The sequence below is a fragment of the Mobula hypostoma genome, chromosome 3, assembly GCF_963921235.1.
Source record: "Mobula hypostoma chromosome 3, sMobHyp1.1, whole genome shotgun sequence".
NCBI classification, from domain to species: domain Eukaryota; kingdom Metazoa; phylum Chordata; class Chondrichthyes; order Myliobatiformes; family Myliobatidae; genus Mobula; species Mobula hypostoma.
Window position 1 is genome coordinate 4500367 of NC_086099.1, and position 26875 is coordinate 4527241.

The 26875-nt window shown below is 42.3% G+C and overlaps 1 protein-coding gene across 2 annotated transcripts in view; it reads right to left on the minus strand.

Annotated features, from left to right (window-relative positions):
- Window positions 1-1815: 1815 nt before the first annotated feature.
- Window positions 1816-26875, minus strand: part of smad2 (SMAD family member 2) — a 123168-nt gene continuing 98108 nt past the window's right edge. For both annotated transcript variants that reach the window (XM_063042591.1, XM_063042590.1), the window contains 3 exons: window positions 12355-12492; window positions 9270-9414; window positions 1816-4544 (listed from right to left, as the gene is read on the minus strand). In XM_063042591.1, the coding sequence (XP_062898661.1) occupies window positions 4421-4544; window positions 9270-9414; window positions 12355-12492 (407 nt within the window). In that variant the 3' untranslated portion in view covers window positions 1816-4420. The remainder of the gene's footprint in view (window positions 4545-9269; window positions 9415-12354; window positions 12493-26875) is intronic.

The following is a 26875-nucleotide window of genomic DNA, read 5'->3' on the forward strand; positions in this document are numbered from 1 at the left end:
AGGCAACAGACAGGGAGATCACGAACAGTATGACCCGGCTGACGACAAACAATGAAAAACTGACTAACTCTGTTGCATTAATAAAGCACCTTGTTAAATGTATAAAACATGTCTGCATCAGTGTTATCTTGTATTTCCATACAATGTTACATTAGGCTGTTACACATCTATTGTCAGAGAAGTACTTGCATAAATAGGTAAACCACCTTCATACAAGCAAGGACAGGAAACAGGGCGAAGTGAGTATACTTATTTATTCAGTAAGCTATGGGTCAAAGTATTTGGTGAGTACATTTCTAACTCTTCTGGCTTCAGTCTCGTTGCCGTCTGTTCTGAAATTGTTAGGTTCTGCGAAGCGCAGAATCAAATATCGCTGTGATGATTGTACACTCTAGGGAGGGGGAGGGGAGGGGGAGGGAGGAAGGAGGGAGGAAGGAGGGAGGAGGAGGGAGGAGGAGGGAGGAGGAGGGAGGAGGAGGGAGAGGAGGGGGAGGAGGGGGAGGAGGGGGAGAGGGAGGAGGGGAGAGGGAGGAGGGGGAGAGGGAGAGGGAGGAGGGAGGAGGGAGGAAAAAATGCCATGCTGCCATTTGTTCCGGCACGTCATGACAGCGGTTTTAAAAAGCTCTGGTTACCCCATACACACTGCAACAGATATTAGGCGTTTTCAGATTTATTCACTGGAGACGATTTCTGAAAATCTCCATTTTGGGGGGATGAAAACACCATTTTAGTGTGGACAGAGAGCCAAAACAAAGAGAAAAGGCTTTGTTTTCAAAATTAGCCGGCGTAGTGTGGACGTAGCCTTATTGTCCATTAAATAGCCCAAGGAAAGCTCATTAAATAGTTGGCTGATTATGTAGCACAAATCGGGGTATTGCCTAGACCAATTACCATTGTTACATTCTGTGCTCAGTTTCTTTCACATCACAGGGAGTGAATCAAATTGTCTCTAGCTTGGCTTCTATGATAGTGGCCTCATGAAAGAGCTGAAGTGGATCATCTATTTTGCCTTTATGTGCAGTCACCTTCAGTAGTCAGCCACTGAGTTAACTGAGATCAGGAAGTCTCCTTTCATTTACCTGTGCCATTCATGATTCAATGTGGCAAGACTAGGATTCCAGATTGATCAACTGGCTGCAGAATCACTTTGCTTTAGGCTTCAGTCAGATAAGGCTTTCTACACATCTCGCACACTCGGGCTGACCTATCTCAATTGAATGTGATAGTAGAACAAGAATATGCTGGCCATTGTATAAATACATCATGAACCTTTACTGTTTAGTGCAAGGGCAGGCTTACACAATACAACAGATGAGGCTCTCGATGTGAATAAAGGATTTTGAAAATAGTGGAACAGTCATTCCCCCAAAATCATAATGGATAGATAGATTTGTAAATGGAGTTTAACATCAAGTAGATTGACTCACTGCTTGCACGAATAGTTCGGCAACTAAGTCCTCCAAGTGTCAACCAACAAGTCAGTTGACACATCTCCGTAAGACACAGGAGCAGAATCAGGCCATCTGGCCCATCGAGTCTGTTCCACCATTCAATCAAGACTGATCCTTTTTTCCCCATCTCCTCCTCAACCCCATGCATTGGCCAGTGGACAGGTCACCAAGCCACTGAGGACAGACATTGGACAATGAACATGCCTCCAAGCCATCAGTGATGCCAGATATTGGTACATATACCTGAGATAGTTTTGCTTCCCTGTAACTCTGTTCTTTACCAGTGCTCCAACATGGAGAAAATACAAGATTGAAAGCCCTTTCTTCAGTTGTCATTGAAGTAACACATTACACTCAAACACAAGACAACGAAATAAAGAACTTCAGAATTAAATGTTTATTAGTGTATTCACTGAGTCCGCATATACAACAAGCTGGAAGCTCCTTTTCCTTTCAATTTCACAAGTTCTACCAATACAGAATTCTACTGGTAAAACAAGCTCACAAATAGAATGGTAAATGCTCTAAAGAACTGGCCATTTTCTAGTTGGTGCTGCTTCCTTCCATTTCCAGTTCTCTATGGCAAGAGTAACCTTCACTGCCCTGCAGGCAACTTTAGCCTCCACTGAGCTGATCCATTAACACTAGCTATCTTTGCTCTCAAAACAGCTATCACTAGCTGCACTTACAAAGTACAGCACTAGTGTAATATAGAGGAAATAAAAATGGAAAATAAATTTAAAATCCTGCTACTGCCACAGAAAAAAGGAAATTATGACAGATGGGCCACAGAATCATTACTAAGTTGTACATTTGGTGTCTATATTACAAGATACACTGCCCCTCAAAACAACCTCCAATTAGAACACTAACCTCTGTATACTCTCTAACCATTTTGAAGTACACAAGTTTATAGTGTTTGAGGAACATGAACAACATATAGAGTAATTATCCTGATTTTGTTCTGAAACTACAAGGCTAATTTTGAAGCAGTGAAAAGTAAGGTGTACCATTTGGTGGGTTAATCTCAAATGCAAATCAAAATTGAACTTAAAATACTGCTTCAAAGACATTTTTACATATAGCCTTTTTAAAAATAATTAAGACACTTGATTCATATGCACGATGAGATTAAATTCAGAATATTTAACCATGTGGAGAAAAACAACAATGGCCATTTTTTAATTCAGCTTTCATTGGAGTAATCCAATGTTCTGGAAGTACTAAAAAAAAACTTGATCTTAATATTTAGAATAATGAAGGCATTTTGCATTTCACAGTTAACATTCAATACCTGTAACATGGTACCCCAATGACAAAACGGCTGAAGGGAGCTTTACCCTTGCAGCATAATACTCAATTAAAACTGGCTTTGAAACCATTACCTATAGGCTTATCCACCCTTACCATTATGTCACTAACTTAAACTTTATCTAAGTGGCAAAGCCTTCTTGTATATAATGATCAACTGAACGAGAGATAACATTCAAAAGAGCAGTGATTGACATAATGCAAGAATGTGAAAACCTTCAGATTACCAGATCCATATTGTGAGCAATATACATAGCTGATAAAATTTTGTAAATATTCACAGCACTGCTATTTTCAGAAACAAGCCCTATACATCAATCCTGGTAACTCCAGGAAGAAACAGCTCTACTGAAATTGTGTTGCTGGATTAGCTCGGTGTTGTCCTTCTATTATCCCTCACCCAAATTATTGGGTGAATGCACATCAAGTATCACAAGTGCCCGAGGTTCATTAATAACTTGTACAGCAGCTCAACTACTTCAACCTATATCTTCTTGCTATATATTTTAGAATAATAATTTAATCATTGTTAAATTAATTTGTCCTTGCCTCTCCTTATATTCATGTAAAGGATTAAAATATATCAGATAATTAACACAATTTGCAAATAAGACAGCCAGAGGAATCCCCTAGATAATGATGTATTTAAACAGAGCAGCAGAACTGCAGTTGCAAATAGAAAGCATAATTTTAATCGCAGTATTGGATTTCATTTAATTTTGGGAAAATTATAATTGAGACTTTGTGAGATTTTTGCTCCTATAACTACAGCTTAGAATTATCTTGAACTCTTGAAATATGCACGAGTAAAACTGATATTGTCAAGGATGGAGTAGCGACATTTCTCTTGCAACTGGTGGTGCAGAGTTAGCACAAGTTGCCGTTTCATGCAGCTCAATTAAAAAAGGGAAACTTTCCTGGATTGAAAAACTGGACATCTTTTCAAATTACTGAAGAAATAGATTTTAGATTGAACAATTTGGTGAGCTTTATTTAATCTTTACTTGCTAAAGTTAGCATGTTCAAAATAATGTATAAACAAGAATCTTGAACTAGTTTACCTGATCATTACATTTGTCCTAGGATACGTAGAGCCATTGTAACATTGATGAAACCATTCAGAATATTTCCAGTGCGAGTAGAAATTGTACCTGCTCTTGTGAATGCTGTCTGTTCGTAGTATTTTGCCACATTTTACTGCAATTGAGATACTCTCAATGAAACATGGATCAAGATTTTCTTTCGTGTGGCTGTGTCACTTTAGGGAAATTATAATTCTTATAACAAAGAGAGAACCTTACCTTATTTGGTAAGGTTTACCAGAATGTTCAGACAGACAGCTGTTACAATGCTTTAATTGACAAACCTCTTGTACGTAACTGAGATTCTCTCCAACACTGTTGCATATGGATGTTAACTGTGAATTTTAATGTTGTCCTGCAGCAATGTTCTTTTTATAGGATAATTTAGGTCAGGGATAATAAAACTCAACAAGGTGCTTAAGTGGATGAGATCAAGTGTCATTCCTTTTAATTGTGTGTTCATGAACAGTCTCTGGGATAACACGCAAGGACTGCAACAGATAAGCTGTTCAGGTCTGTTGACTGGACTTCGATATTTTAGGTCCAGTTTTGATACTGAAATAGGTATGTGGATATTTAGGACATGCTCGAGCAACGGACAGACGGAGATCCCATCTGGGTCAACACTTTGTCAAGCCACTGCAAGGGACCATTCAGGTGGAGTTCAATCCAGCAAGGAGTGCTCGTCACGGTCTGCCGCCTAGAACAACAAAAGCAATTAGCACTGTAGCCAATAATGTCAGTCTAAAAACCAATGGATTTTTAAAACAGCTGTCACAATGTTCCTCCCTTAACAGCAATATTTTCTCAATACTTCAATGGTTGTAAAATTGCTAAGATAAGACCATAAGATATAGGATACAAGACATATAGGCCATTCGGCCTGAGTCTGCTCCACCATTCAATTATGGGCTGATCCAATTCTTCCAGTCATCCCCACTCCCCTGCCTTCTCCCCATACCCTTTGATGCCCTGGCTAGTCAAGAACCTATCCTCTCTGCCTTAAATACACCCAATGACTTGGCCTCCACAGCCACTTGTGGCAACAAATTCCACAGATTTACCACCCTGACTAAAGTAATTTCTCTGCATCTCAGTTCTAAAAGGATGTCCTTCAATCCTGAAGTCGTGCCCTCTTGTCCTAGAGTCCCCTACCATGGGCAATAACTTTGTCATATCTAATCTGTTCAGGCCTTTTAACATTCGGAATGTTTCTATAAGATCCCCCCTCATTCTCCTGAACTCCAGGGAACACAGCCCAAGAGCTGCCAGACGTTCCTCATACGGCAAAAATTTCATTCCTGGGATCATTCCAGTGAATCTTCTCTGAACCCTCTCCAATGTCAGTATATCCTTTCTAAAATAAGGAGCAAAACTGCACACAATACTTCGTGTGGTCTAATGAGTGCCTTATAGAGCCTCACCATCACATCCCTGCTCTTATATTCTATACCTGACAATGTATAGGATGCCAATACAGAAATACTATAACATATATATATATAAAAATACTATATGATACAGAAATGAATGCTAACACTGCATTCGCCTTCTTCACCATCGACTCAACCTAGAGGTTAACCTTTAGGGTATCTTGCACAAGGACTCCCAAGTCCCTTTGCATCTCTGCATTTTGAATTCTCTCCCCATCTAAATAATAGTCTGCCCATTTATTTCTTCCACCAAAGTGTTTGACCATACACTTTCCAACATTGTATTTCATTTGCCACTTCTTTGCCCATTCCCCTAAACTATCTAAGTCTCTCAGCAGGCTCTCTGTTTCCTCAACACTACCCACTCCTCCACCTACTTTTGTATCACTGGCAAATTTAGCCACAAATCCATTAATACCGTAGTCTAAATCATCGACATACATCGTAAAAAGCAGTGGTCACAACACCGACCCCTGTAGAACTCCACTAGTAACCGGCAGCCAGCCAGAATAGGATCCCTTTATTCCCACTCTCTGCTTTCTGCTGATCAACCAATGCTCCACCCATGCTAGTAACTTCCCTGCAATTCCATGGGCTCTTATCTTGCTAAGCAGCCTCATGTGCGGCACCTTGTCAAAGGCCTTCTGAAAATCCAAGTACACTACATCTACTGCAACACCTTTGTCTACCCTGCTTGTAATTTCCTCAAAGAATTGCAGTAGGTTTGTCAGGCAGGATTTTCCTTTCAGGAAACCATGCTGGCTTTGGCCCATCTTGTCATGTGCCTCCAGGTACTCCGTAATCTCATCCCTAACAATCAATTCCAACAATTTCCCAACTACTGGTGTCAGGCTAACAGGTCTACAGTTTCCTTTCTGCTGCCTCCCACCCATCTTAAATAATTACTCAAGTCTGCATTACAGTCATTAAAAATAAATTCATTAGTTGTAACCTTTTTGAAGTGAAGTTTCATTATAAATATGCTTTCCCCTGCTTGAAAACTACTGAGACTGTGTTTTGTAATTTTCATATGCATGGCTCCTGGAAAATACACCTTAAAGTTTGACAACTAGAGATCATAGAAACATAGAAAATAGGTGCAGGAGTAGGCTATTCGGCCCTTTGAGCCTGCACCGCCATTTATTATGATCATGGCTGATCATCCAACTCAGAACCCCGCCCCAGCCTTCCCTCCATACCCCCTGACCCCTGTAGCCACAAGGGCCATATCTAACTCCCTCTTAAACATAGCCAATGAACTGGCCTCAACAGTTTGCTGTGGCAGAGAATTCCACAGATTCACCACTCTCTGTGTGAAGAAGTTTTTCCTAACCTCGGTCCTAAAAGGCTTCCCCTCTATCCTCAAACTGTGACCCCTCGTTCTAGACCTCCCCAACATCGGGAACAATCTTCCCGCATCTAGCCTGTCCAATCCCTTTAGGATTTTATACGTTTCAATCAGATCCCCCCTCAATCTTCTAAATTCCAACGAGTACAAGCCCAGTTCATCCAGTCTTTCTTCATATGAAAGTCCTGCCATCCCAGGAATCAATCTGGTGAACCTTCTTTCTACTCCCTCTATGGCAAAGATGTCTTTCCTCAGATTAGGGGACCAAAACTGCACACAATACTCCAGGTGTGGTCTCACCAAGGCCTTGTACAACTGCAGTAGTACCTCCCTGCTCCTGTACTCGAATCCTCTCGCTATAAATGCCAGATCCTCTCATTAGAGGCATTATGTCCACTTATTTGTATGACGACTCATAGATTGAAACACCAGACAAGGAAAACAAACTTTCCATCAACATTAAGAACTGTAATTTAAGAGTGATGGGTGGGTGAAAGGTGACACAGGCAAGCAAGACTTCTGAATCTTAAGAACAGAAAATGTGGGAAAAGTGACCAGGAACAAAAAAAACTGTAAGGCCATATTTATCTTCTGTCAGTTGTGGAAGTTCAACAGTGCATATTGATGAACTAACAGGACCAATGGGTCCAAATTAACAGAGAACATAGAATAGTACAGCACAGTACAGGCCCTTCGGCCCACAATGTTGTGCCGACCCTCAAACCCTGCTTCCCATATAAGCCCCCACCTTAGATTCCTCCATATACCTGTCTAGTAGTCTCTTAAACTTCACTAGTGTATCTGCCTCCACCACTGACTCAGGCAGTGCATTCCACGCACCAACCACTCTGAGTAAAAAAACCTTCCTCTAATATCCCCCTTGAACTTCCCACCCCTTACCTTAAAGCCATGTCCTCTTGTATTGAGCAGTGGTGCCCTGGGGAAGAGGCGCTGGCTATCCACTCTATCTATTCCTCTTATTATCTTGTACACCTCTATCATGTCTCCTCTCATCCTCCTTCTCTCCAAAGAGTAAAGCCCTAGCTCCCTTAATCTCTGATCATAATGCATACTTTCTAAACCAGGCAGCATCCTGGTAAATCTCCTCTGTACCCTTTCCAATGCTTCCACATCCTTCCTATAATGAGGTGACCAGAACTGGACACAATACTCCAAGTGTGGCCTAACCAGAGTTTTATAGAGCTGCATCATTACATCGTGACTCTTAAACTCTATCCCTCGACTTATGAAAGCTAACACCCCATAAGCTTTCTTAACTACCCTATCCACCTGTGAGGCAACTTTCAGGGTCTGTGGACATGCACCCCCAGATCCCTCTGCTCCTCCACACTACCAAGTATCCTGCCATTTACTTTGTACTCTGCCTTGGAGTTTGTCATTCCAAAGTGTACCACCTCACACTTTTCTGGGTTGAACTCCATCTGCCAAATAAAACTTCTGCTTTAAGATGGTGCCAAAGATGTGCGTCAGCTTACTTGTAGTTTGAAAGCAAGAGAATTAGATTAAAATAATTATTAATAACACTTTTTTTTTGAAGTAAATTCTGGCAAACTATCACCACAAGCAATGAAGAAGTGTGCAAAGGCGAAGCGAATTTGTAGGATGTGCCCTGCTGGTAAATAGCAAAATTGGCGCACTTGGAGTTGGAGCCAAGCAGACATACTGCCTCCAATGAGAACGATTCAAGAGGGGAGAAGACCGAACAGAGGAGTTTCAACGCCCGTCCGACTAAACTGCAAATGAAAGTGGATCGCTCTAAATGCCAAGACAAATTGGAGAGATTAAGAATTGCTTCTTTGGCAGCAAAATCCAGGTCCAAAGTGAATCGCTGGGTGGCGTGTTTAAGGCCCAGAGTGACTCACCATGGTGAGGCCCAAGTCCTAATGCGAGGTACTATCTGCTGTTTGGACAATCTAAATGCCAGCCCATATAGAATGGAAAAGGAAGGTGTCGAGAGTCAGCCGAGGACAGATTGCTCTGGGTGCTCAGCCAAATTGGAGAGGTCAAGAATGGCTCCTTCGGCAGTGAGATCTAGGCCTGAAGCAATTTGTAGGGCCAGGTCCTATTGTGAGGTTTGGACAATTTAAATGCCAGCCCAGATAGTCTGGGGGCTTCTCTCTCTCCATGATGTTAGGCTGTGAGACTGCACCTGGCTGCTGCAGTTCATGTCTGTAAATTTTGCAGTGATTTGCCTCACTAATATGATGAAATAAATACCAAAGCTCTGGGCTGCTCAGGAGATTTGGACCTAAGGTCTCAATTTGGTTCGGAATGCTGCTGTTGTTGCTTGCTTCTATTGTTTATATATTTTGTGTTTTTTTTTTCCTTTCTCTGTGGGCACAGGGGGTAGGGGGAATTGGCCTTATTTTTTTTAAATTGGGCTCTTTCAGGTTCCTTGCTTTGCAACTGCCTGTAAGGAAATAAATCTCAAAGCTGTATAATTTATACATTCATTAATAAATACACTTTGAAACTTTAATCACCTGTTAATGTTCCATGAGCCTCCTATGAACCTTATATTGCGCTTTTGCACATCCTTCATATTATTTTCTGTTTAAGCTCTTTACTAGCTACTCTTTAAAGGGAAGACAGAAATTTATAGCATTACTGTTACATTTCTTACCTATATTCAGCACCCCATCCTTTCACAAAACTCATCCTAATTGTGCACATTCTGGTTAATTGGTAAACTGCCTCAAAGCCTTGGTTCACAGACTGGGCCAGGAGTGCTGCAAACTCCTGGTTATTGAAGATTTTCAGGTTACACCCTAGGAAACAGAATTTAAAAAAAATACCAAATTATATTGTTAGGTAGAGTAAATGGGTAAGTATTCAAATATATCATCAGAATCTCAAAATATTGCAAATTATTCATCTTCATGTATAACCAGACAAAATTAGTGCATTACTCAGCACAAAATGCTGGAGGCATCTACGGAGAAGAAAAAACAGCTGACACTTCGTACTGAGAGCTTCATCAGGACAAGAAAGGAAGGGGCCATGAAGGCAGAACAAGAGAGTGGGGGGGGGGGCGGAGAGAAAGAGTACAAACTGGTAGTTGACTGGATCAGGTGAGGGGGAAGGCAGGTGGGAGGAAGGCCATACGTTTGAAGGTAGGAGTGTAGATGGAAGGTGTGAAAGGATGAAAATCTGATAGGAGGCTACAATGGACCATGGAATCAATGAAGGGTGGAGAACCAGAGGGAGGTGTTGGGCAAATCATGACTGCAGGAGAAAATTGTGAAAGGGCCACCACAATAGAAGAAGAAAGTTAAAAAATGAAAAGAGGCACTGGGGGGAGGGTTGAAATCTGAGGGGAACAGTTACCAAAAGAGACCAAAAAAATCGATGAATGTCATGTGTTCTGAAGGAAGTAGCTGAGGAGATTGAGGAGGCATTAGCGATGATCTTTCAGAAGTCGATAGATTCTGGCATGGTTCCGGAAGACTGGAAGATTGCAAATGTCACTCCGCTATTTAAGAAGGGGGCAAGGAAGCAAAAAGGAAATTATAGACCTGTTAGCTTGACATCGGTGGCTGGGAAGTTATTGGAGTCGATTGTCAAGGATGAGGTTACAGAGTACCTGGAGGCATATGACAAGATAGGCAGAACTCAGCATGGATTCCTTAAAGGAAAATCCTGCCTGACAAACCTATTACAATTTTTTGAGGAAATTACCAGTAGGCTAGACAAGGGAGATGCAGTGGATGTTGTATATTTGGATTTTCAGAAGGCCTTTGACAAGGTGCCACACATGAGGCTACTTAACAAGATAAGAGCCCATGGAATTACGGGAAAGTTACATACGTGGATAGAGTGTTGGCTGATTGGCAGGAAACAAAGAGTGGGAATAAAGGGATCCTATTCTGGTTGGCTGCCGGTTACCAGTGGTGTTCCACAGGAATCAGTGTTGAGGCCGCTTCTTTTTACATTGTACATCAACGATTTGGATTATGGAATAGATGGCTTTGTGGCTAAGTTTGCTGACGATACGAAGATAGGTGGAGGGGCCGGTAGTGCTGAGGAAACAGAGAGTCTGCAGAGAGACTTGGATAGATTGAAAGAATGGGCAGAGAAGTGGCAAATGAAGTACAATGTTGGAAAGTGTATGGTTATGCACTTTGGCAGAAAAAATAAACGGGCAGACTATTATTTAAATGGGGAAAGAATTCAAAGTTCTGAGATACAACGGGACTTGGGAGTCCTCGTACAGGATACCCTTAAAGTTAACCTCCAGGTTGAGTCAGTAGTGAAGAAGGCGAATGCAATGTTGGCATTCATTTCTAGAGGAATAGAGTATAGGAGCAGGGATGTGATGTTGAGGCTCTATAAGGTGCTGGTGAGACCTCACTTGGAGTACTGTGGGCAGTTTTGGTCTCCTTATTTAAGAAAGGATGTGCTGACGTTGGAGAGGGTACTGAGAAGATTCACTAGAATGATTTCGGGAATGAGAGGGTTAACATATGAGGAACGTTTGTCTGCTTTTGGACTGTATTCCTTGAAGTTTTAGAAGAATGAGGGGAGACCTCATAGAAACATTTCAAATGTTAAAAGGCATGGACAGAGTGGATGTGGCAAAGTTGTTTCCCATGATGGGGAAGTTTAGTACGAGAGGGCATGACTTAAGGATTGAAGGGCACCCATTCAGAACAGAAATGCAAAGAAATTTTTTAGTCAGAGGGTGGTGAATCTATGGAACTTGTTGCCACGGGCAGCAGTGGAGGCCAAGTCATTGGGTGTATTTAAGGCAGAGATTGATAGGTATCTGAGTAGCCAGGGCATCAAAGGTTATGGTGAGAAGGCGGGGGAGTGGGACTAAATAGGAGAATGGATCAGCTCATGATAAAATGGCGGAGCAAACTCGATGGGCCGAATGGCCTACTTCTGCTCCTTTGTCTTATGGTCTATGGTCTTATGATCAGATTGGAGATTACCTAGACAGACTATGAGGTGTTGCTCTCCAGTTTGAGTTTGGCCTCATCAAGGCAGTAGGAGGTCATAGACCGATATGACAGCGCGAGAATGGGAAGGGAAACTGAAATCTGGCCATTCAGAGAACCTGGTGATTGTGACAGGCAGAGGAAAGGTGCTCAATGAAGCATTCTCCCAATCTGTGTAGAGCAGGCCACACCCCAGACAAGGCATACAAAAGGACCTCATTAGACCTGCAGGTGAAGGGATACCTCACCTGGAAGGACTGTTAGGTCCCTGAATGGTGGCCTGATGAGTCATTTATTGTACCGGTGCTCCTGGTGTTGCCTCTTTACATTGATGAGACCCGACACAGATTGGGGGACCACAGGGAGCACCTTTGTCTATCTTATTACTCAACACATTTTGCCAAATAGCCACAAGTACCTAAAGGCTGCTCCATTTATTCCTACACTGTCACTTGCATGAAAACTAGTTACCAATTCAACTTTGAACAAAAACTTACTTTGAATTAGACTAGGAATAATTTTAGAAACTTCATCCCCAGACAGTATAGTCATAAGCATAAACATTTAACCAAGGGTCATATATAATTTTAAAGATATTTTAAATAGATAGCGAGCAACTTTCTCCCTTTGCACAGATGTCTACAACCTGAAGGCATAAGAACAAGAGCTGCAAATGGCTTCCTTCTCGATACACAATATTAAATTAGTTGAGCAATTAGTTTCTTTCAACCAGAACCCCAAATTAATCTAATATTTGAATTTTCTTACCTGGTGGAATCTTACACACTGTTGCAGGATGCCAGCCATATCTTTGATTACAGTTGGGACTCTGAACGAAGATGGCACTATCACTCAGGCACTCGGCAAACACCTCTCCACCAATGTAATACAACCTCACTCCTCTCCCTAAGAGAGGAATGATTAATATTTGGAATATATACATGCATTACTGGTCATATTAGAAATGTACCTTCATTGTCAAATTAATATGCTAAAAGAATAAAATCTGTTCTTATTGGAAATATTTAGATAAACTAGAAATTTCATCGACCTTAAGGCATAGGAGCAGAATTAGGCCATTTGGCCTTTCAAGTCTTTTCCGCCATTCAATCATAGGTGATTTTTTCCCCCCCTCCTCAGCCTCCTCTCCCTGTAACCTTTGATGCCTTGTCCAATCAAGAATCTATCAAGCTCTGTCTTAGATACACCCAACGACCTGGCCCCCACCTGGCCCCCTGCCGCAACAAGTTTCACAAATTCATCACCCTCTGATTAAAGAAATTTTTCCGTATCTGTTTTAAATTGACGTCCCTCTATCCTGAGGCTGTGCCCTCTTGTCCTAGGCATCTCTATCATGAGAAGCATTCTTTCCACATCTACTCTGTCTAGGCCTTTCAAAACTTGAAAGATTTCAATGAGATCCCTCCGAAATTCCAGTGAGTACAGACCCAGGGCCAAACGATCCTCGTATGATAATCCTTTCATTCCTGGAATCATCCTTGTGAACTTCCTCTGAACCCTCCAAAGCCAGCACATCTTTTCTCAGATGAGGAGCACAAAACTGTTCCCAATACTCAAGGTGAGGCCTCACCAGTGCCATATAAAGCCTCAGCATCATATCCCTGCTCTTGTATTCTAGACCAGGGGTCCCCAACCTTTTCTGCACCACGGACCGGTTTAATATTGACAATATTCTTGCAGACTGCTGACCGGGGGGGGGGGGGGGGGGTTCAAGTAGGGTTAAACTCACCTCAACATCTCTTTTACAGTTAGGGTTGCCAACTTTCTCACTACCAAGTAGGGGACAAAAGTAGCCGTCAAATATGGGACACTTCTGTTTACCTCAGGAAAGACTACCATGACCATGAAGCCTTGCGCGGGCACCTGTGTGCACATGCCCATACGTGCCGATTTTTTCCCCACAAATCGGTTTTGGCTTAATCTTCCAGACTACACGGTACATACATTATTTCTACTTTATATAGGCTGTGTATTTATCATATCATTACTGCTTTTACTATATGTTAGTGTTATTTTAGGTTTTATGTGTTATTTGGTAGGTTACTTTTTGGGTCTGGGAACGCTGAAAAACTTTCCCCATATAAACTAATGGTAATTGCTCCTTCGCTTTACGCCATTTCGGCACGAAAAGTTTCATACGAATGCTCTACCTTAGCGGGGGGAAATATGGGACAAGGGACAAGGGCAGTCCCGTATGGGACAAACCAGTTTAGCCCAATATAGGGGGTGTCCCAGCAAATATGGGACAGTTGGCAAGTTCAAGTTCAACAGTGCGTGACAGGGAACGAGGAAAGGTGTAGCTGACTCATATCGTTTCCTCACGGCCCAGTAGCACATACTTCGCGGCCTGGTGGTTGGGGACCACTGTTCTAGACCTCTTGAAATGAATGCTAACATGGCATTTGCCTTCCTCAACACCAACTCTACCTGCAAGTTAACCTTCAGGGTGTTCTGCACCAGGACTCCCAAGTCCCTTTACATCTCAGATTTTTAGATTTTCTTCCAGTTTAGAAAATAGTCTGCACATTTATTTCTACTACCAAAGTGCATGACAATGCATTTTCCAACATTGTATTTCATTTGCCACTCTCTTGCCCATTCTCCTCATCTAAGTCCTTCTGGTGCCTTCCTGTTTTCTCAACACTACTTGCCCCCTCCACCAATCTTCATATCATCTGCAAACTTGACAACAAAGCCTTCTATTCATCATCTAACTCTTGATATGCAGCACAAAGTAACTTTCCTTTAATACCATGAGCTCTTAACTTGAAAAGCAGCCTCAAGTGACACCTTGTCAAAGGCCTTCTGAAAGTCCAAATATACAACATCCACTGCAAGCCCTTTATCAACCTTACATGTGATCTCCTCAAACAGGTTCGTCAGGCAAGATTTTTCCTTATAGAAACCATGCTGACTTTGTACTATCTTGTCCTGTGTCACTAAGTACTCCATAACCTCATCCTTAACAACTGACTCCAACATCTTCCCAACCACTGAAGTCAGGCTAACTGGTCTATAATTTCCTTTCTGATGCCTTCCTCCTTTCTTAAAAAGTGGAGTGACATTTGCAATTTTCCAGTACTCTGGCACCATGCCAGAGTCCAATGATTTTTGAAAGATCATTTCTAATGCCACCACAATCTCTACCGCTACCTCTTTCAGAACCCTAGGGTGGAGTTCATCTGGTCCAGGTGACCTAAGGGACTTGTACATCCTCAGTTTTTTGAGCTTTTTGAGGACCTTTTTTCTTGTAATATAGTAAATGCACTCACATCTCTTCTCTCATAGCCTTCAACATCTGGCACACCAAGTGTCTTCCACAGTGAAGGTTAATGCAAAATACTCATTTAGTTCATCTGCTATCTCCTTGTCCTGTTATTAATTCTCCATCCTCATTTTCAAGCAGACCTATATCCACTCTCATCTCTCTTATTTATCACATACTTGAAAAAGCTTTTACTATCTACTTTGATAGTTTGCTAGCTTGCCTTCATATTGCCCCTCCTAAAGATTCTTTTAGTGGCTCTCTGTAGGCTTTTAAAAGCTTCCCAATCCTCTATCTTCCTGCTAATTTTTGCTTTGTTGTATACCCTCTCTTCTGCTTTTACATTAGCTTTGGCTTCCCTTGTCAGCCACATTTGTACTATTTTGCCATTTGAGTATTTCCTCATTTTTGGAATACATCTATCCTGCACCTTCCTCATTTTCCCCAGAAGATCACAGCATTGGTGCTCTGCTGTCATTCATTCCAATTTACTTTGGCCAACTCCTCTCTCGTACCGCTGTAATTTCCTTTAATCCACTAAAATAGTCTACACCAGACTTTACTTCCTCCCTAACAAATTTCAAGCTGAGCTCAATCATATTGTGATCACTGCCTTCTAAGCGTTCTTTTACCTGAAGCTCCCTAATCACCTCCGGTTCATTACATAACACCCAATCTGGTATAGCTGATTCCCCAGTTGACTCAACAACAAACTTTCTAAAAAGCCATCTCATAGGGATTCAACAAACTCACTCTCTTGAGGTCCATTATCAACCTGATTTTCCCCAATCGACCTGCATGTTGAACTCTCCCATGACTACCATAACATTGCCCTTTTGACACATCTTTTCTATTTCCTGTTGTACATCCCAGCTACTTTTGGGAGGCCTGTAAGTAATTTACCCTTGCAGCTTCTTAACTCAACCCACAAGGATTCAACATCTTCCAATCCTATGTCACATCTTTCTACTGAATTGATGCCATTCTTTACCAGTACAGCCATGCCACTCCCTCTGCCTACTTTTGCATCAATGATACAATGTGTAACCTTGGACATTCAGCTTCCAACTACAACCATCCTTCAGCTACGATTCAGTGCTGGCCACAACATCATATCTGACAATCTGTAATAGTGCAACAAGATCATCCACCTTATTTCTTATACTCCATGCATTGAGATATAATACTGAGTGATAATACCCTTTTTGATTCTGCATCCCCAATGCACTGATACTCACCCTGCTGGCTGCAATTTTGTCCTATCATCTGCCTGTTCTTCCTGACAGTCGGACTGCACGCTATCTTTGCTTTTTTACCATCCATCCTATACAAGTACCTTCAGTACGGTTCCAAACACCCGGCCAAAATAGTTTAAACCCTCCCCAACAGCTTTTACAAACCTGCCCGCAAGAATATTGGTCCCCCTTAGGTTCAGGTGCAACCCATCACTTTTGTACTGGTCATACCTCCCCCAAAGAGATCCTAATGATCCAAGAATCTGAAGACCTAACCCCTGCACCAGCTTCTAGTCCACGCATTAATCTGCCAAATCATCCTGTTTCTACCTTCATTGGTGTGTGGCTCAGGCAGCATCAAGAAATTACTACTCTGGAAGCCCCGCTTCTCAGATTTCTGCCTAGCTCTCTAAATTCTCTTTTCAGGACCTCTTTGCTTTTCCTTCCTATGGCACTGGAGATTGCTGAGCCTCTGGCAATGATCTTTGCATTATCAATATGGGAGAGGTTCCGGAGGATTGGACGGTTGCAGATGTTGTTCCCTTGTTCAAGAAAGGGAGTAGAGATATCCCAGGAAATTATAGACCAGTGAGTCTTACTTCAGTGGCAGGCAAGTTGATGGAAAAGATCCTGAGAGGCAGGATTTATGAACATTTGGGGTGGCATAATATGATTAAGACTAATCATCATGGCTTTGTCAAAGGCAGGTCATGCCTTGCGAGTCTGACTGAATTTTTTGACGATGTGACTAAACACATTGATGAAGGTAGAGCACTAGATGTAGTGTATATGGATTTCAGCAAAGCATTTGATAAGGTACCCCACTGCAAGGCTTATTGATAAAGTAAGGAAGCATGGGATCCAAGGGGATCTTGCTTTGTGGATCCAGAACTGGCTTGCACACAGAAGGCAAAGAGTGGTTGTAGATGGGTCATATTCTGCATGGAAGTCGGTGACCAGTGGTGTGCCTCAGTGAACTATTCTGGGACCCCTACTCTTTGTGATTTTTATAAATGACCTAGATGATGAAGTAGAGGGATAGGTTTGTAAATTTGCTGATGACACAAAGGTTGGGGGTGTTGTGGATAGTGTGGAGGGCTGTCAGAGGTTACAGCGGGACATCGATAGGATGCAAAATTGGGCTGACAAGTGGCAAATAGAGTTCCACTCTGATAAGTGTGAGGTGGTTCATTTTGGAAGGTCAAATATGATGGCAGAATATAGTATTAACGTTAAGGATGTGTGAAGGATCAGAGGGACCTTGGGGTCCGAGTTGATAGGACACTCAAAGCTGCTATGCAGGTTGACTCTGTGGTTAAGAAGGCATATGGTGCATTGACCTTCATCAACCGTGGGACTGAGTTTAGGAGCCGAGAGGTAATGTTACAGCTTTATAGGACTCTGGTCAGACCCCACTTGGAGTATTATGCCCAGTTCTGATCAACTCACTACAGGAAGGATGTGGAAACTGTAGAAAAGATTCAGAGGAGATTTACAAGGATGTTGCCTGGATTAGGGAGCATGCCTTATGATAATAGGTTGAATGAACTTGGCCTTCTCTCCTTGGAGCGACGGAGGATGAGAGGTGACCTGATAGAGGTGTACAAGATGATGAGAGGCATTAATCGTGTGGATAGTCAGAGGCTTTTTCCCAAAGCTGAACTGGCTAACATGAGAGGGCACAGTTTTAAGGTGCTTGGAAATAGGTACAGAGGAGATGTTAGGGGTACATTTGTTGTTGTTTTTAATGCAGAGTGGTGAGTGTGTGGAATGGGCTGTTGGCAAGGGTGATGGAGATGGATACAATAGGGTCTTTTAAGAGATTCCTGGATAGGTACATGGAGCTTAGAAAAATAGAGGGCTATGGGTAACCCTAGGTAATTTCTAAAGTAGGTACATGTTCAGCACAGCATTGTGAGTTGAAGGGCCTGTAACGTGCTGTAGGTTTTCTGCGATTTCTATAATATGTACCAAGGCACCTGGCTGCTCTCCCTCCCTCTCCAAATTGCTGTGGACGCGATCAGTGATGTCCCTGACCCTGGCACCTGGAAGGCAACATACCATTCAGGTGTCACATTCATGTCCATAGAATCTCCCGTCTGTTTCCCTGACTATTTAGTCCCCTATCACTACCGCTCCCCTCTTCTCCCTCTTTTCCTTCTGACCATAGACCCATTCTCATTGCCAGTAACCCTGTCTCCATGGCACTCCCCTGGAAGGTCATCCCCTACAACACTACCCAAAACAGTATACTTATTGAGGGGAATAGCCACAAGGGTGCTCTGCGCTAACTGCCTATTCACACTTCCATTTCTCCTGACAGTCACAGCTGATCTGCTCCAGGCCTCAGCTCGTGTCAGATCCACATAGTCCCAAATTTTGCAATCTTTCAAAGATTATTCACTTTCAGTACCTCCAGTGACTGAGCCTCTACAACTCCCCAAAAGGTACAACATTCCTAACTTCACCACCTCTCTAAGAATAAATTCCAACTTTTAAATGACACCCCATTTATTTTGTAAAAAGTCCACTTCATTAGGCAATTGCCCCTTTAAGATCTTACACACTTGAGTAAAATTGCCTCCTTTGCGACTAACCTTCAAAGAATACAAGCCTACATACACAAAATGCTGGAGGAACTCAGTAGGCCAGGCTATGGAAAAAAGCAGAGTTGATGTCTCAGGCTGAAACATTGATTCTGTTTTTTTCCATAGATGCTGCCTGGCCTGCTGAGTTCCTCCAGCATTTTTCTGTTGCTTGGATTTCCAGCATCTGCAGATTTTCTCTTGTTTGAAGAACACAGGCCTAACATTTCAGAATCAGGTTTATCATCACTGGCATGTGACGTGAAATTTGTTAACTTAGCAGCAGCAGTTCAATGCAATACATAATCTAGCAGAGAGAGGGAAAAAAAATAGTAATTTTTAGTTGTTTGTGATAAGTCAACTGAACCCCATGACGAATATAAACATGTTTAAGAGCAGGTGCAAGAGAGAAAGCAGGAGGGGAAAATAAAAGAGTCTAAGATGGATTTGGCAGGCAGGGTTAAAGATCATCCCAAAAGGTTCTTGAGTTATATTAACTGTAAAACGCTAACAAGGGAGAGATTAGGTTCTATTAAAGATAATCTGGGTTGCCTACTTTACTTTATTAGAGATTCAGCATGGTAACAGGTCGTTATGGCTCAATGAGCCTGCACCAGCCAATTACACATACGTGATCAATTAACCCAATTAATTTGTGCAGCTTTGGAACGTGAGAGGAAACCGAAGCACCCAAAGAAAACATGGTGTCATGGGGAGAGCATACCAACTCCTTACAAACAGCAGTGGGACTGTAATAGCATTATGCTAATTGTTACACTACAGTGCCATCCCAATGTATGAAAGGAGATAGCCAAAACATTTCATGTCTATTTCGCCTAGGTGGATGTCAAAGAAATGAGGGCAATAAGTCTTCGATAAAATGCAAATTATGAAGGAGGAAGTACTTACAACCTTAAAGTGCATAAAGGTGGGCAAATCTTCAGGGCCTGATTAAGTGCATCCCAGGCCAGGGAAGAAACCAGAGGCCCTTGATTGTTTGTTGTTTTTTTTGCGTGTGCCTGCATGCGTGCGAGTCTGTGCATGTGTGTCTGCGTCCCTGATGATTTCTTTTTCATGGCTTTTACAAGGCGTGGAGCAAGAAAGGGACTGTGTGGCGCGCCACTCCTCACAAAGATATTTTCGCAGTATTTTTCCCTTTATTTTACGAGGTCGAGTTGCGATCTCAACACTCAACCCGACGCGGATGGAAAACGTACTCGGGAGCGGACCCGACTGGTTTCGAACCCGGGAACCTCCACTCCCAGGTCCGGTGCCGATGTCATTACGCCACCAGACAGCCCACCAGAGGCCCTTGTACAGATATTTGCTTTGTTGTCACTGGTGAAGTTCCAGATAGATAATGTCGAAGTGTAGCAAGAACAGGCCAGTGAGCCTAACTTCAGTTGTAGGGAAGTTACTGAAAGGAATTATAAGGGACAAGACCTACAATCTGTTGAAAAGTGAGGCCCTGATCAAGAATATTCAGCATTGTAGGTGTGGGAGGTCAGTCCTGATGAATCTTTTGGGAATTTTTCCAAAGTGGCAACTAAAGAAATGGATGAACGTAGAACAGTGAATGTTGGCCTTATGGACTTTAGTAAGTCCTTTGACAATGTCCCACATGGCAGATTGATCTGGAAGATTAGGTTACAAGGGATTTATGGGGAGCTCATGAGGTAGATTTAGAACTGGCTCGATGATAGGATGTTGCTTGAAGGTCGATTTCCCAACTGGAGACCTGTTATTAATGGGGTGCCCCAGGAGTCAGGGCTGGAACCTCTGTTGTTATGTATGTACATGCCTTGTACACGTACATGGCAGAAGTACCAAGTTTGCTTATGACACTAAATCAGGGGGTATCGTTAATAGTGAAGCAGGTTACAATGAGTTACAGAGATCATCAGTTAGGGAGTTGAGCTGAGGAGAATGGAAAAAAAAAGGATTTCAACTTGAGATAACTGAAGTGATACATTTTGTACAGTGTAGGACCTATACAGTGAATGGCAAGGCTCTGAATAGTGTGGAATAGGCGGACATGGGAGTACAAGTGCACAGTTCTCTGAAAGAAGCCGCATAAATACAGAAGGTGATGAAGGCATTTAAAGCTGGCCTTTCAGTTAGGGTATTGAGTTTAGGAGTAGGGTTGTTACATTGGAGTTATACACTCAGTGGTCACTTTATTAGGTACAACTGCTCATTAATGCAAATATCTAATCAGCCAATCATGCGCAGCAAATCAATCCATAAAAGCACGCAGACACAGTTGAGAGGTTTAGTTGATCCAACAAAACATCAGAATAGGAAGAGAAATGTGATCTATGTGACTTTGACTGTGGAATGATTGTTGGCGCCAGACAGGGTGGCTTGAGTATCTCAGAAACTGCTGATCTCCTGGGAGTTTCATACACAATCTCAAGTTTACAGAGGATGGTGCAAAAACAAAAAAAAAAATCCAGTGAGTGGCAGTTCCATGGGCAAAAACACTTGTTAATAAGAGAGGTCAGGAGTGTGGTGCAAGCTGACAAAGGCGACAGTAACTCAAATAACCACGTGTTACAACAGTGGTATGCAGAAGCACACCTCTAAATCATGTAAAACCTTGAAGTGGATGACCAACAGCCTCTGCGTATACAAGCTGTTGTTGAGAATACACTTGGAGTATTGTGCACAGTTTTGGTCACCCTATTATAAGAAAGACATTTCGCTCCATGTACCTATCCAATGCCTCCTAAATGTCGCAGATGTACCTGCCTTGAACACTTTTTCAGGCAACTCTTGAAAAATTACTTTTTCCTCCCAGTGTGAAAAGGATTGTTTGGGTGACACACTAATTGACCAGGCATTTACTAATGAACCATCTAGCACTGATGTTGTATTTTCCACATTAGGGCCATGTATGATGAAATAATACTTAGTGTAATGCTCCTCATGGAAACATGTTCAGATCATGTCAATCAGGGTTACCAGTCATTCAGCAATGCCAGGACAACATGTCCTTTCCTGCATAATGCCACAGTGGAAAGCTACTTGATAAAATTAATTGCTTAGCTATATTCTTGCTCTTCTCCTGAAGGTTTTTATAGCTGGGGTTAGTAATGGGGACAAGCCCCTGTAGCCTATTAAATGCTCCCAATGGCATGTGCCTCAAATAGACTTTGACAACCAAGCTCAGCTCCTGGCCTTCACATGTGGCTTAGCTACTAAGCCTGGCAGAACTGTTTCTACTAACAGGAGAAGGGGCAAAGGCAGGCTACTGGTGCCTTAAAAACTGTTACTTTGGGCAGATGGAGGTTGTCAGCCATGGTTGTCAGCTCATCTAGGAGAAGTAAAACTTTGATATCAAACCTCTCCTGCCTTGCAGCTATATCCACTCATGGGGAAGGCTTCAGGAGTAAACCCAGAGGGAAAAATCTGGAGCTGGAGTCCCTGAGACAGTCCTACTTTGAGCTGCCTGGCAACTGCAGAGACGCTGCTTTGGGTTCATCAGATATGTGGAGAGGGGGAGCTTGCTCTCTATATCATACTGCCCAAGCTTACGTATCTAGACAGCTAGGACGCAACATCCATGGTCGACCCTGACTGACAAAGGTGCCACTCTCCTTAAACTCTCCAAGCGACCTCACTAACCACCATAGTAAAACTGGAAACCTGCCCTGATCCTCTCCCAAACCCAAGTGCCCATTCTTCTACCACAACAATTACCACAATACACACAATTAACTTCCCCAATTATGCTCACAAGTTCCATCTTCTCAATTTTCGCACATCTGCTCACAAAATGATGGACTCTGACACCTTCCAAAACAGAATCTGAGCAGGTGCAAATTATTTTACAACTATAACCTCAAACACAACTTTAGGTTTAAGTGGAAGGGATGGCTAATAACAGAAGTAGTTATTATGAGGGAGAGGGAGATCCATTTAGTTGAAAGGGAAGGCCAATGATGGAATTTTGATATTCTGATTGCTGAGACAAGTGTTGTGTAAGAAAGACCTTGTAGCCTCAGTGCTCAAGAGCAAGAACTCAGTTCAACATTATCCAACACCCATACGATGATCCAAAGCAGCTTTACATGCAGGATAAGGCTCCTCCCTAAACTGCTAATATGGAGTTATTGGTGCAGTGGTGACTCATGAGTGAAGCAAACCATTCTGAAGTGATGCTGAAGTGATTAGAAATGAGAATTGATTCTTAATTGCATGACACTAGATTTTTAAAAAGCACCATCAGCACGAAGACATTAATTTATATTGTAATCAAATGCTGCAAAAAGTAATTCATACTATTACCTTCAGGAAAGCTAGGAAAAAGAGAAGCGTCTTGAGAAGTGAGTTTGTTCTTACACCTCAAACATGGGTGTCAATGCTGAATTAAGAATCTTGCAGGGTCACTTTGAAGGTTTTATTTAAAAGTCAACCACCGGTGGGTCTGGAAATATTCATAAACTAGACTGGATAAGGACCACCATTATGCAATATTTAATGGATACAAACAATTTAAACTCCCTAGTTGGAAAAAGTAGAATCCAAACTTGATCTCAATCAATATCAGGTACATGAACATTAATCCAGTAATTTGACACCACGAACTGTATCCATTGGTGGAGAGGAACTAATAGGACAGTGAGTAGCTTGCTTGGCTGGCTTACATTTCTAAGTGGGAAGAACAGGCCAGACCTACTGTTCAATAATCTCAGCACACCAGCACTCCCGCACCAGTCTTGTCATGAAGTCCAATACAGCCACGGAACACGGCACATGAAAAGCCTGAGAGCCCACAATGTTGTGCCAAACTAAATTAGCAATCATCTGCCCAACTAAACCAATCCCTTCTCCCTACACTACGCCCATATCCTTCCCTATCCTGCACATCCATGTCCCTACCCAACAGGCTCCCAAATGCCTCTATCGTACTTGTCTCCACCACCCCAGGCAGTGCATTCTAAGCACCTCTCACATCTCGCGTGTGAGGCAATGGTGTATATCACAGACACAAGTCCTTCAGTCCTTGTACCACAACCAAGCTGCCTCATTTACCTGTAATAGGTCCACAGCATGCCACTTTGTAACATGGAGCACCAGAGCACATGCGTTCAAGGAGAGGTGGCAAGTTTTAATTATTTTTTAAAGCAGAGTGGTGGGTGCCTGAGGTACACAGAATACAGCATAAGAATATGCCATTCAGCCCACAATATTGTGTCAAACCAGCTAAAAGGCAAATCAGAAACACCCAAACAGTAATCTCTCCTATCCACACCATGTCCAAATACCTCCATCTTCCTTACATCCACATGACCATCCAAACATCTCTTAAAAGTCTCTTATGTATTTGCCTCTGACACCATACCAGGTAGTGCATTTCAGGCATCAACCACTTAGAGTTTTAAAAAACACACTTACCCCTCACATCCCCTTTGAATCTACCCCATTTCACCTTCAATGCATGCCCTCTGGTATTAGACATTTCAACCCTGAGAAACAGATACTCTGTCCACTCTATCTATGCCTCTCAATCTTGAAAACCTCTATCAGGTCTCCCCTCAGCCTCCACCACTCCAGGGAAAACAACCAAAATTTATCCAGTCTCTCGTGATAACAGGCAGCATCCTGATAAAGGCAAACACGATGTCCTTGCATTTGCCATACCAAGGTGCAACATCTTACATTTTTCCAAGTTAAAAACTCCATCGGCCATTTCTCAGCCCATATCTGCAACTGATCTATCTTGTGCTGCATTCCTACTCCGTCTTCTACACTAACCACAACTCCACTAATCTTGGTATTTTCCATAAATTTACTAACCTACCTGTCTACATTTTCATCCAGGTCATTTATAAATTACAAAACAGCAGAGGTCCCAACAGATCCCTGCGGATCAACTAACCTCAAGCTCAAACAAGCCCCTTCAGCCACAACCTATGTGCAAGTCAGTCCTGAATCCAAACAACTGATTGGCCATGGATCCCATGCATCTTAATCTTCTGGATTGGCCTCCCATGACAGACTTTGTCAAATGCCTAATAAAATCCATGTAGACAACATCTACTGCCCTACTCTCATCACCTTGTCAAAAAACTCAATCAAGTTGGTAAGGCATGACTTGCCATGCACAAAGCCATGCTTACGACATGGGTTTCCAAAAGCTCATATATCCTATTCCTAAGAATTTTCTCCAGCAATTTCCCTATAACTGACGTGAGATTCACTGGTATGTAGTTTCTAGAATTATCCCTTGTGCCCTGCTTAAATAGGGGTACAACATTAGCTACTCAACAGTTCACCGGTACCTCGCCTGTGGCTAGAGAGGACACAAATACTGGTCAAGGGCCCAGAAATATCTTCTCTTGTCTCCTTCAATAACCCGTCAGGTCCTGGGGACTCATCCACCTTAAGGGGTCTGTGTTGGGACCGATTCTCTTTACATAATACGTTTATGATTTGGATGATGGAATTGATGGCTTTGTTGCAAAGTCTACAGACGATACGAAGATCGGTGGAGGGGCAGAGTTTTGAAGTAAAGAGGCTACAGAAGGACTTAAGACAGATTAGGAGAATGGGCAAAGAAGTGGCAGATGGAATACAGTGTCAGCAAGTGTATGGTCATGCACTTTGGTAGAAGAAATGAAAGGGGTAACTCTTTTCTAAACAGAGTGCTTGTGCAGGATTCCCTAAAGGTTAATTTGCAGGTCGAGTCTATGAGGAAGGCAAATGCAAAGTTAGCATTCATTTCCAAGAGGACTGAAATATAAAAGCAAGGATGTAATGTTGAGAGTTTATAAAGCACTGTGAGGCCTTACTTGGAAGTATTGAGAGCAATTTTGAGCCCCTTGTCTTCGAAAGGATGTGCTGAAACTGGAGAGGATTCAAAGTAGACTCACAAAAATGATTACATGTTTGAACAGCTTGTCATATGATGGCTCTCGGCCTGTATTCACTAGAATTCAGATGAATGAGGGGGTGACCTTATTAAAACCCATTGAATGATGAAAGGCCTTGGTAAGAGTGGATGTCGAGAGGGTACTTCTTATGATGGGACCAGAGGACACAGCCTCAAAATGGAGTGGCGTACTTTTAAAATGGAGATGAGGAGGAATTTCTTTAGCCAGAGTGGTGAATCTATGGAACTCATTGCCACAGGCAGCTGTGGAGTTCAAGTCTGTTTGTATTTTTTAGGCAGTGGTTAATAGATTCTTGATTGGTCAGTGCACGAAGGGATATGGGGAGAAGGCAGGATATTGGGGCTGAGAGGAAAATTGGATCAGCCATGATGGAATGGCAGAGCACTCTCAATGGGCCAAATGGCCTAATTCTGCTACTATATCTCATGGTCTTAATACTCTTTAGAAGGCCCAACACTCCCTCCTCCTTGACCTCTAAAAGCCTAACGTATTTATACACTCAGCACTAATCTCCAGGTCCTCCAAATCCTTTCCGTTGGTAAATACTGATGCAAAGTACTCATTAAGTACCTCATTCACATTCTCTACATCCAAGCTAATGTTACCTTCTTTATCTTTGAATGGTCCCATTCTCTTCTTAGTTATCCTTTTACTCTTGATGTACGTATGGAATGCTTTGGGATTAACCTTAATCCTACTTGCCAAGTACTTTTCAAGGCCCTCCTAGCTTTCCTAAATCCCTCCCTTAGTTCTTTTCTGGCTTCTTTATACTCACGTGCTTTGTTTGATCCTGAATGCGAAGCTTTACATACTTTGCCTTTTTCTTCTTGACTAACTTTAAGGCTCTCTCATCTTTCAAGCCCCATTCTTCCTCCTAACAAGAACATACCTTTCCTGTACTCTGGCAGCATATATATTATAATGGTAGCAACATACATCAGGGACCTTGAAGAGGTCTTTAAACACGGATGTGAGGGAAATGGAAGGATATGGACATTGTGTAGTTTAGGATTAGTTTAGTTGGCCATTGGGTCTGTTCCTGTGCTGTGTTGTTCTATGCTCTACGCTTTAAGAATCTTCAGTTTTCCTAAGCCTTAAACTGCAAAGAGAACTATTAGGACAAATTAACTTCATTTTTTTTTATTTTAACTGAATTAATTTGAATGCATTTGTTTAAGTTGTGTCCCAATGTTAAGTGCATCTTAATTATTAAAACTTCCATTTAAAAAGACTTGGAAAGTTTTTTTTTAAATTTGTTTCTGATTTGCTACTTTGGACCTAACC